Below are 11,712 nucleotides of genomic sequence, written 5' to 3' on the forward strand. Positions count from 1 at the left end.
CCATGCTTGCTGAAGTCAGCCTCCTTTCTTCACCTTCAGACGCAAATGCAGAGCTCCGTTCTTTCTTTCTTCACTCCTTGAAGACATTTTCTTATTCATTTTCACAAATGAGGTATGTGTCGCCCCCTATATGACCGGGTTGAAACCTTGTCAGGGCTGTCTTTGAACAGATGTCTGTGACGGATCGCCACAAGGTGTGCCTCTGGTGCCTGGGCTCAACACATGTACCAATACCTTGCACTCCACCAAGGATTGCACTCCGATAAATCCAAATGCCATTTGAGGACACGTGGCGAAGCACAGGAAGGCTACTGACAGTTCATGCTCCAAGACAAAGTCAATCACACTGACCCACTCCAGAAGCCTTTTCAGCTGCAGATCTTCTTGTGTCCATTGGGGATATTGCTGCAGGTCAGAGCCTTTATGAGGGGTCGTGCTGCACATGTTTGGCACACTTCCAGCTCCCTCTGTTGGCATTTTGTCCAAAGGACGGTCTCAGCACTGGCCTTGTATCCAAAATCAATGCTGGCTGGACCTTGAGTACTCTGTGGAGCACTCCCTTCCTTGGAGCTGGAACAACAAGTGGGTCATTGGCTCTACACTATTATCCAGTCAAATCAGACGGGGTATGTGGATTCATTCTGCAGTTTTAGATCCGGTTTGTGGTGCTTTTGCATGCAAGTGTCCTTTACAGATACAGCCTTTTTTGTAGAGTGATGCTCCTCACAGCATGGAGCACCGACAACAGGCTTAGAGATGTGAGCTTTCTGAATCTGGTTCTCAACAGCCACACTGAGCAGTGATCAGGAAAGAGAGAAAATGCCTCCCTTAAGGGAAGGGGTCCCTTTCACCTTCACAACTGGGACTGCATGTCAACCCTTCAGCCCCACTATTCAACAAATGGCACTGTACAAGAAGACTTTCAGCAAAAATGCCTAATTGAAAGGAGCATTGTCTCTTCTGTCACTAGTTCACTGTCTAGGTCCCTTCTCTCCAGCGTCACAAATGTCAAATATCCTTCTGCTGTCTGGGGAAAAATATACTCACCTTCCACCTAGCGTTGCTGAACATACCAGGGCCCTCCAAAATGGAAACCACAGATGTTTATTTCTTTGGCTCACTCATACACAATGCAGTACCACACAGCCACAAACCCGCAACATAATCTTCAGATGTTCGGCCATAAAGTTGAACTTTGCACAAGTGGGCAAGTGGGCCTCCACTCCACAGACATAGGCAAAAAGGTCTGGTCATAACTATAGATTCACTAAATACAGGACACTGCCACTACTTTTCTAAATGCCAGCAAATGAAAGTATGCTTGGTACAACACTTTAGGTCATAGGACATGACATACTCAGGACCTCACTCTTATCAGGGGGCAGATACAGTTGGGCATTAAGGGAATATTCCCATTTCAACCCGCCCTTTAAAGCATCACAGTGGCATCAATCATGTATGCAGAGAACAGATGAGAAACACATACCTATGTCTTATGTTGTGTTGTTTCACCCCCAAAACTATTGCCTGCATAAATGTATATTTTCATTTTGCCTGGTTCAATATTAACTCTTCAACAGCAATTAGTAGGCAACATTTCAGCCTCTTGTATACCAAGCTTGCTCACGACGATCATAAGGACTTTGTTTCCTAGACAAAAACAAAGAAACGTATTAGCATTCTGCATCTCTCCTACAAAGTGTTCCGTTTTAGTAATTAATTTAATCTCAACAGTTAACAAACAAAATGCTTTTGACGGAAAATCTAGGTTTGTATTGTTCCTTCTAGCATACCTCAACTGCCTAGATTTCCTGGCTAGAATTGTGGTTGGAAAACTAGGAGCAGTAATTTAGGCTACAGTCGTATGAAACTTCACTCGGATTGAAGTAGTGCTGTATATGACTAAATTATCCTTTGTAGCTGCATTACTATCTAAGGGCTTATTGAGAATGAAGTCAGGGCTTTTCCTGAGAGGGGATATGCTAGTTCCTAGGATGATATTAGTGTAAAAAGGAAGCATACAAAAAAAGTGATGGATGTAATGCTTGAATTATTCTCAGCCACTGGTAATTACTTGGTAATTCCCAGCACATATTTATTTTTTCACACCATGCAACCTCAGTTTGGACCCAGCCATCTCCAAATTAGTCTTGACCCTGCTCCAATGGGAAAAGTCCAGCTCGAACTGCTAGGCCAGGTCCTTCCTGAATGAAAGTAACCCAAGACCAGATTTGCCCTTGTTAGGGCTCATCATTCAGGTAGAGCTTGGTTTCAGTGCCATAGTGTGTGCAGGAGATACGGCTGGGTCTGCCTGTCCCACGTAGGATTTCATACTGAAGTGAGCCAATAAAATCATGAATGGAATGCTTAAATCAATCTCAGCCTTTGGGAATTACTTTTTGGAACTAGAATTGTTCCATGGGCAAGGGCAAACAACGACTGTACTTATTGTTTATTTGTATTATGATGGAATGGTTTCAAAGTCTAATTAATTGCATGGTAATGGCTTCTTCTAAGACTGGTCTAATAAAGAGATTATCCTTTTTAACCTTTTTTTTATATTTCCAATTTTCCCAGGTCTTCCAGCAGTAGGCAGAGTGTCTTCAGTTCCTGAAACGTCTACAAACGCATCATGCTGTGACATGGATGGGGGTCTACTGCACCTTAAACAGCGTGACTCTCCATCTCCACAGCTCGAGACAGAACCTGAGATTCAGATTATTCAGATTCCACAACTAACTCACTCTCCAACAGTTTCAGCTAATTGCCCTCTGCCAGGCCATTCACCCACACAGAACACTAGAGAATACTCACCTAGACCTGGGCCTTCGTTGACTCCTCCTCTCCGACGACGCAGACCCCGCCTGGAGTTGCCTCTGACCTCTGATCCTTCCCTAGAGTTCCTGCAGGCTCAAAGGGAGACAACTGAAGCCATTCGGGACTTGGCCTACACCATCCGCCAGAGCATTGACAAACTGACCAATGTGGTGGCGACTGTGCTCCCACTCTTCCAGCACGCTGGTGACCTGGGAGATTCTGATCTCCTGCACCAGTCTTCCCACTGCAGTCTTCCAGGGGGTATAGTCTCCACACCTTCAGATCCTTCCACAACCGAGGTCAATGGAGTCCCTACTGCTACCACCTCCTCGGAAGCCTTTTCCACAAAGGTGGAGGCTTCGCCAGATCGTCAGGAGATGGAGACTCACCAGAACAGAGGAATTCCTGTTGCCTATGACCTGCCGGAGGCCAGCAATGAGATCAGGCCCGAGGAAATCATAAGAGTACCTATTTCACCCCCATTAAAGAGGAGGAGAGGTGGCTACACATCCACCCGTAAACGCAGGGGTCGGTGGAGGCACTTATGACTGTTCAGAAGACAAGGCAGAGAAAAATGCATCATTTTTCTAATAGACAACACCAGCCAGCTTGAGTGCTTCCAAGTCTGCAGCAAAATGTTCGAGACCATTTTTGCCTTTACTCTTTCTTTCTGAAATCCTTTTATTGCCCCCCTGCTTTTGTTTGTCTGCACTGTTTATGAATTCTTTACACGCCTCTAGTACATTCCTGTTTTGTCTATCCATTTCCTCCCATTCTTTCTCTAAACATTTATTCCATTACATTGTGAAAGTAAATAGGATTTAACTGCCTGTAGGTGGTGGCCATATCTACATCATAAACAGTTACAAATGTAATTTTTGAGTTTTCGCTGGCTGGGACAGGCAGGTGAGTTTCAGTGTGACCTTTGGGGAGTATCTGGGGAAGACGGAACAAATGCACAGTGGCAGTTTGACTCGCAGCCCAGCTAGGCAAAAAAAAAAAAAACGGCAGCCCTTTCTCATCACGTGAACTGTTCGAATCACCAGAAGATTATGGTTTCAGTAAATATTTAGGACCTTTTCCAAGAAAAAGCTGTGGTGGTGGGTGTTTGAAGTACATGAAGCCATATATCCAAACTTGAAGCAGATTCTCTCATAGACAGCCAATGCAGCGATTTTCAGGCTCAGCGGTTGAGGTTTTAGCCCACTGACAGATTGCTGCATTCTAGACCACCAGTGTTCTGTGTACATAGAAGTTCAAACGCCTGGCCTAAAACATGTTTCAAATGAGCAACAACAAAAATGTAGTGAAACATCCACAACAAATCCCTTAATAGCAACTGAAGTAGATTCTTTACAAAAAGCATCTGCCAGAAAACATTCTTTTCAAGCACAAATTTTAATAGATTCTCCTGTTGTACACAATTTTACCAGCTACTGCTTAAACTCGAAGTATGAACTTTTTGTTTTAAAAAAATCAAAAATGGGTATTGACCACAGGCATATAGTGTGACGCCCTCAGGGTAAGAAACGCACATGGCATTTGGAAGAAAACCTAAACATTGCATCATGAGAAATGTGGCCTTGAGACTAGTTGTATCCAAAAACTGAAACTGAGCAGTGATTGATTTTGTTTGGATTTGGGACATCCACCAAAAAGTGACAAACCACCAGTATGCCAAAACTGTATTCATCCTTTCTGTTAAGAGGCAGAGGTGGCTTCAAGATTCCATTGCTGCTGGAAATTTTAGATTGAATGCCCATTGCCAAAGAGCTATCGTTCAATGTATTCTAAACTGTGTGCCAGGTTTTGATGGGCATTTTAATGTACTTATTTCCTGTTTGGGACACTCAGGAAAATACAGAGTGTCTCAAACAGGAAATAAGAGAAAATCCCTTGATGTTGCGATTATTATTTTTTGGTATTCAAGAACAAACTTCACTTTCAGGGTTTGTTACTGAAAAACAAATACACCTTTGCCCATCAACAATATTGAAATTGCCACCCTCTTTGTAACGTTTGAGTGGAGCTGCTGTCGCTATGGCTCCACTGAAGGTACAGAAATCCCCTCTTGCTAGGCAGAAATCTCAGACTATGGTGGGCGGACTTCAGTGGAGTTAAGGCCATCTCTCTTACTTTCCATTACCAGTTTTAGGATTGTCATAGCAGCATATGTAGAACACTCTAGATGTGTCAGTGTTAAAGAAAAGGTATCCATGGATTGAATTTCCACAAGCCTTGTTTCAGGCCTGATACAAAGCGGGTGCATCTTTTCTGTGTAAGAGTTTAAAAATGCATCTGGCTGCTTACTCTGGCCGTCACTGGGATCTGTCAGTTGTGTCTGATCAAGGTTTCCACTCCAGGGTCGAGCAGTTTGATGATGAATAAGCAACCTTTGAAGGTTACCTATATGTGAAAATGCAATGACTTACTCCTCTGGCATGTTAACCATAAAGTAGTCTAACCCCTCAAGAATCTTAAGGTCTTGAGTCATTATGGCACATCAACTCCGATATTTTGGCGCCATTCATGCTAGCCTAAGCCAGTCAAGAACATATGCTTTGTGCCTGTATTATATTTAGCGGCTTCAGCAGCCAAAGTGAAAAAGGGCAGCTGTCTGTACTGAAAATACCAGTTATGAAGTCCTTCCTAGAATAATTTAATAGATCGGCTCTCTAATAAGATGGGTATTACAGCTTTGGGATCTGCAGGTAATACTGATTCAGTCAAAATCACCATGTTTGAGGTGAGGCAAAATTCCCAGTAAAGTAGCTCACATTGAAGATAACCTTTACTTGATTTAAATTACAACCATCAAACAGGTAAGGAAGCTATGAGCATGCAAAATGGAATAGTTTCTCACAATCCCCGTGTCTTTCTCAGAACTCACTTGTATTCTTATCAGAGGATATTTCTGTTTTACGTCAGCCAAAACAATAAAGTGCCAACATCGATTTGTACAGTTAGCCACAAATTGAGTAGTGACTACATACATTAGGTGCTCGGACACCACTAGAGTATTTGTATTCACAATACGAGAATCCAGAAGCATAAATCAACTTGTTTTAGCGTATTCATAGCAACACATGGATATTGCTATCAATTGCTAGGTGAATAGTGAACTGTATTCATACTGTCTTCTTCTTGGCCAATAATTTAAAGTTGTACAAGTGGCATACAAAATGAGAAGCTGTAACAAAACCTTTTATTCATAATATATAGTTAGAAGACGTGGGTGCAAACAGTTTTCTCAAATGATATTTACACTTCTCATAATACAAAGTGTCAGGCAAAATTGCAATCTGAAAATGTCGTCAGGGTGTTTTGTTCAGTTAAGAAAGAAGCAAACTTCATTATGCCCAGAAAGCTCCAGCTAGTTAATGTGATATGCATTTTTCTAAAAGAAGTACTTCCAAGAAAGACTTCTTTCTCCGCATAGACATATTAGTGCCTTTTTCCGTAAACGGGGACACATCCTCCTCCAGAAAGGAAGCCTATATATATAGTGGCCACAGATAGTTTGAGAACCCCGTAAGTCTTTTCTAGCCATGAGGGCACCGTCTGTTAGTTTGTAGGAGAATTTCAGAATCAGACTATTGTCATTAGTGAGGGAAATTGAGAGTGGACAGGCATCTTCTAATAACTTGAACCAATGCTACAGAAGGGATTTCCTGGGGTAAGTGATCCTTTTGATTTGATGTCTGTTTTCTGTCAGAGACCCTGCACTTCATTATTTTTTACCAGAAGCCCCAGCCTGTTGAGTCACATTTCATAACAGTATCAAACAGTGCTGCTCTCCTTTCATTTCCTTTACACCCTCCCAGCATTTTAAATCGTATGTACTTTTCCTGTCTTCTACATGTCCTGTTCACATTATTTTTGCCTTGGCGGTCTCTTGACTATTTAACATGTTCTGTTTTGCCAGTTTTTTCATTACCTACCTCCCTCCCTCAATATTAGGTTATGCTTGTTTTTTCTACATGTCTTCGTGTTTTTGTTCTGCTCGTTTCCCCTATTTCTTTCTTCTTTTTTGGCTTGCAAGTCTCTGCGAGCAGATGTTTCCTTTACCTGTTTGCTTCATCTGTCCTTGATCTTTCCTCAGCCGATCTGGCTCTTCTCTTTCCCTTCTCTCACATAACCCACTGACCAGTCCCATGTATAATCAAGAGAAAGGTTGTTTCATTTACAGTGACAATTGATACAACAGTGGAAATAAGCAATCCCCATATAAAAATGGACTTTGTGGAAGATGATGGGACAATAGATCGCTGCAGAATGTGGAAGAAACAGGCAATTTTTTTCTAGGAATCATAGAACGTAAAGAACTTTTAATTTTTCAGACGGTATTGTGCACTCACCGGATGGTCCAGGACATTTACAATGAGTAGAAACTATCAGTGTATGCTCCTACAAAGACATGTACATAAAAAAATACTACAGGGGATGTATATAACCTCTAATGTAGTTTCAATTTAGAACATTTCGGCACAAAATAAAATTGCAAAACTATGGTAATGTATCTAACATTTTGTTCACCTTGATGCTGTGGGCGGGATGAGGGTCTTCCAATCTACATGCTTTGGTGAGCTTTGAAGCATGTCGGATTCTGTCTGGATTATGAATACTCTGCTCAGCTTTCCTTTAAAGAAACCATTATCTAAAGAAATAAAAACAAATCTTCAAAGGCTGAAGATGTGTCTTTGAAATGGGAGGAAGATATTTTAAAATGTTTTCTTACATATTAGAGGCATCCAAGACACTCCTTAATAACATTACTGAGCTGGAAAGACTACTCTACTACCTGCTGCTACTCAATGATGCGAGACTGGAAGCTTATTTTGAATTCTGTGTATCAGTTGAAGAATGGCTCCACTGTTAGAGCATTAAGCTTGCAAGTTACATGTAATATGAGGGATAATATTATTGTCAGAACCATTGCCTATTTGTATGTGTAAATTGAGAGATTGCTATGTTATTAAATTCCTTTACATTCTCTCTGTACATGTATGTTGAGGAATTGGTCTGCTTTTAGATTGTGCAAGATACGTGTATCCGGATTACGAGAATGTCACTGGGAGATTAAAGCAATAGAGGTTTTAGGTTGTTATGCCTCTGTAACAGGCCTAGGAAATAAGGTCAAAACTTAGGGCTTACTTTGAGAACTGGTGAAGCGACCCAACTACACATAGCACAATTTATTGGCAAGTAATGTTCAGGCTAACTTTACTTACTGTGAAACAAGTCATTTATTGCTAAGATCCACATTTGTGAGGAGATAACCAAATACACGAAACTGAAGTGAAAGTGTATTTCGGTAAGATTGGGGAGCTGCTAATTATACATGAATGCAATAACACTCAAAAATAGAGTTGTCTCCTCAGATTTGTGAGTTAGGTTGCATCCAGATATTAGGCTGGCAGATTTCAGCCATTGTAGAGATGAGTTGAGGGCTGGTGTCAGTTTGGGCTGGCAGCCTCTTTCAGTCAAACGTATGTTCATGTGAAGATTTAGCTCTGAAATTGAGCGTAACTTGGTGTCTGGATGTTCTCGTATCACATTGCTTTTTGTCTGATGTTCTAAGGTTTCAGCGTTCTTAAGATTGGCATGAAGGCCAGTGCTGTGCCAATGTAAAGAAGGGTTCCTTGGCTCATGATTATTGTAAACAGCTGAAAGATTTTTGGTTTTCAGTCTTGGGATTTCTTTTCAAATGCCACAGCCCCATGGCAATTGGGTAGTACTTATTGATGCTAATTTGTTTGTCACCAACTTCTTTGATTGCTTTGTAATCGTCATACTACACCTTAATGGAGTAGCTATAGATCATTTTGCAGTCCAATTCAAAAGCTAGCTGGCAACAAAAACCCTCCTCCTTTAAAGCTTATCCTCTTCGCCGCGGCAGACATTCTGCAGCAGTGCTGAAAAAAATGACGTGTGAACGGTTCGGACGGCCCCCGGCCAACCTCTGCACAGGCCCACCGTGACGTAGGACGGTTGACGCATCGAAGTAATTAAGGATGGGTGTGCTATACAGATCCCAAAGATGGTTTCAGAAGACTGTGAGTCACTTGGTTTCTCTTTAGCCTTTGGTAAACCAATCTCTTCAGGTACTTGGAACTCCACTACAGCATACTGGCAGTGCCATTCTTCATAGATGAGCTGCAGCAACACCAGGTCTAAGTCAGAGTAGTGCTCCTTTATCAGATCATTTGTTGCAGAACTTTAACTCTGATGTTAAAACATATGGCATTGCAGAGTCTGCTCAGAGCCAACACTTTTAAAATCAAGAGGGGCCGTTCAAAGCACTAATTAACATTTTTTCAAAAAGCATGAGGCCTATAATCACCACTGAAGCTTGGCCATTGGAATGTAAGGTTCCTCAGAGTGGCAAAGAATTCATCCTTTGGTATCTCACCACTAAATTTCCAATGCGTCTTCACTGAAGAAATTTCAAGGCTAAGTTCAAATTCATAAGATGAGTAAAGGGACTGGGTTTTGTCCCAAACCAAAAGAAACTTACTAGACCCCAAACAGGTGATTAGTCTTAGCCAAAAAGTAATAGACTTAAGGTTCTGAAAACTCCTCAGCAACTTGATCGAAACTGAAACAACCGCAAATTCTTTCAGTGCCAAACAACAAAGGCAGCTTTTACGGATGAACTGAGCTCAAACATACTACTATTGAACTAGAGTAAAAACATCCAAACAATTACTTTGGGCCTGATTTAACCTCTTGTGGATGGAGTATTGTCTATCATGGTAATAGACAGCCTAGTGGCTGATTACGATGATAACTGTGGTATCGCCGCAGACAGCCCGTCGGTAGCGGTCCCACCGCCATCGTAACACTGTTAAAATGGCAGGTGGGTGGTTGGCGGTCAGAAAGACTGACCACCATGCATCCGACGGGTTTAAGAAGCCCCTTTGGTGAGTTGGAGGGAGCAGCAATTCCTACAAGGGTGGTGTGCCTGCCAGGCACCGCCGTAGGGATTACGATGTCCCTTCCCACCGGCTGTTTCATGACATTGGGGGCCTGTAGCTTACCCCCTGGCCATGGGACCTTGGGGGGCACCTAAGGTACCCCCTACATATCCCTGCACCATGTGGCAGGCACAGCATGGTGCCTGTCACATAGTGCAAGGATATGCAAAATATGAGTTTTTTGGACTGCGGTGTGTGCTGCAGCCCGCAGCACAACCCACAATACAAAAAATACCCATATGACCACCTTGAATTTATGTGGCGGGACTGCTGACAGCAAGTCAGGTGGTCCCATTTCCGAAGGGATGGTGGTCAGATGCAAGTCCAACCACCACCTTTTGCCATCACAGCAGTTCCCTTTAAGGTACAAAAAGTAGGAGAGTTTTACTGAAAAACTAAAAAACAAATGCCCTCCACACCCTAGGTGGTTTCCCAGGGTTTGCGGTTCATTACTATTTTTTTTGTTTTTCTGGCCCTAACTGCCCAGTTTTTCCCTGGTGGTGATGGGCAGCAAACAAAAACCAGACCATCCACTCTAAATAGAGTGGGTGGGATAATTGCTTAGACTACGATGGCCCTAACTCCTTTAGGCTTTCAGATGTAGCTTCACATTGGCAGGGGGCTCCTTCGACAGAAAGCGGACAGCCCTATTGACCCTCAGTACAGTAGGCCAATTGTCTGTTTGCAAAGAGGTACCCTGTCTTGCCAAGCTCAAAATCACTGTCTTAATTTCTGCTGAGGCCATCATGGGCACCAACCACACGTGATCTAGTCTGATCTAAACACTGCTCCAAACTACTGCATCCGAGAAGTCATCCTGACTGAACAAAATATGTTTTTAAGGTTGGATATCAACAGTCTCTTTATAGAGAATAGCCATATTTTGGGATGTGCACGCGGGTGCACAGCGGTTAGCCCCTACGGTAGGTCGCCCTGTCTGAGCAATTATTTTAAGTGTTTCTGTGTTTTTTAACTTGTGTTGTGCTACAAATTCTTTAATTTCACTATATAAATAAACTGCTCTTCGATCACCTCCCTGTAGCATTTTCCCTCGATCTTTCCTTGGTCCGTCTGAAAAGTTGGCCTGGTATATGATGATCACTAATTCTAGTGAGCACCTTGCACCAGTCCAAACGACCCTTATGGCGATTGGTTGTAAGTCAACCTTATAGACCAGCTATCCTAATGGTAGCATGGACAAAAGCAGTCTTAGGCTAAACTCAAGAAGGCATGTGAAGCCAGCTGTTTTACCATATGCAATCCTTTAAATACCAAATGAAAGGACACCACACAAGTTATATATTACAAAATATATGTATTTATTTCTAGAATAATCCCCTATACTCTTTATGAGCACAGAAGCACAAGTGTTAAACAAAGAACTCAATATAACATACAATAAGCTGCACAATTATGGATAGGCCAGGTGGCCACTCAAACCATATATTAAAAAAGTGGTATAAGTACCACGTCACAAACAATGATAAGGCCTAGGGCCTTGGGAATCGCTGGGCCTACACTGGACTAACGAAGGTTAGGACATAGGAGGCCCACAGAATGCGGGTGCAGTGTCTATAGGCAACCGCGTTTACCATACAAGTCAATGGTGGGTAAAAATCAGAAAGTTATGGGTTTAGGAGACTTCCGTCTGGACTAGAACGTAGCCACTTGAAACTAGGACACTAGGGATGTAAATCACTACAGGGGCACCGGAGTACCCTCGTTACCTCACCCACAGGAAGCAGGTGCATAGGTGCCAAAGTGCGTCGGGTTTCTTCGTGAAGTTCTATGGAGCCTGGAGGAAAAGATGCTGCAGGCGGCCAAGAGAGAAGAGTCCGGTTGGATCCAAGGTTGGATCGAAGATGTAGAGTACCTGAAAGCAGAGGGGACAGAGTTTAGGTCACTAGCCAGTGGCCAG

General features: G+C 42.6%; 1 protein-coding gene across 1 annotated transcript in view; it reads left to right on the forward strand.

Annotated features, from left to right (window-relative positions):
- The window catches only part of MYPOP (Myb related transcription factor, partner of profilin), an 89,822-nt gene extending 82,319 nt beyond the window's left edge, over window positions 1–7,503 (forward strand). The window contains exon 3 of the mRNA XM_086938391.1: window positions 2,578–7,503. Within this exon, the coding sequence (XP_086794517.1) occupies window positions 2,578–3,365 (788 nt within the window). The 3' untranslated portion in view covers window positions 3,366–7,503. The remainder of the gene's footprint in view (window positions 1–2,577) is intronic.
- The last annotated feature ends 4,209 nt before the right edge of the window (window positions 7,504–11,712 follow it).

The sequence above is a fragment of the Lissotriton vulgaris genome, chromosome 9 (genome assembly GCF_964263255.1).
Source record: "Lissotriton vulgaris chromosome 9, aLisVul1.2, whole genome shotgun sequence".
Classification (NCBI taxonomy): Eukaryota; Metazoa; Chordata; class Amphibia; order Caudata; family Salamandridae; genus Lissotriton; species Lissotriton vulgaris.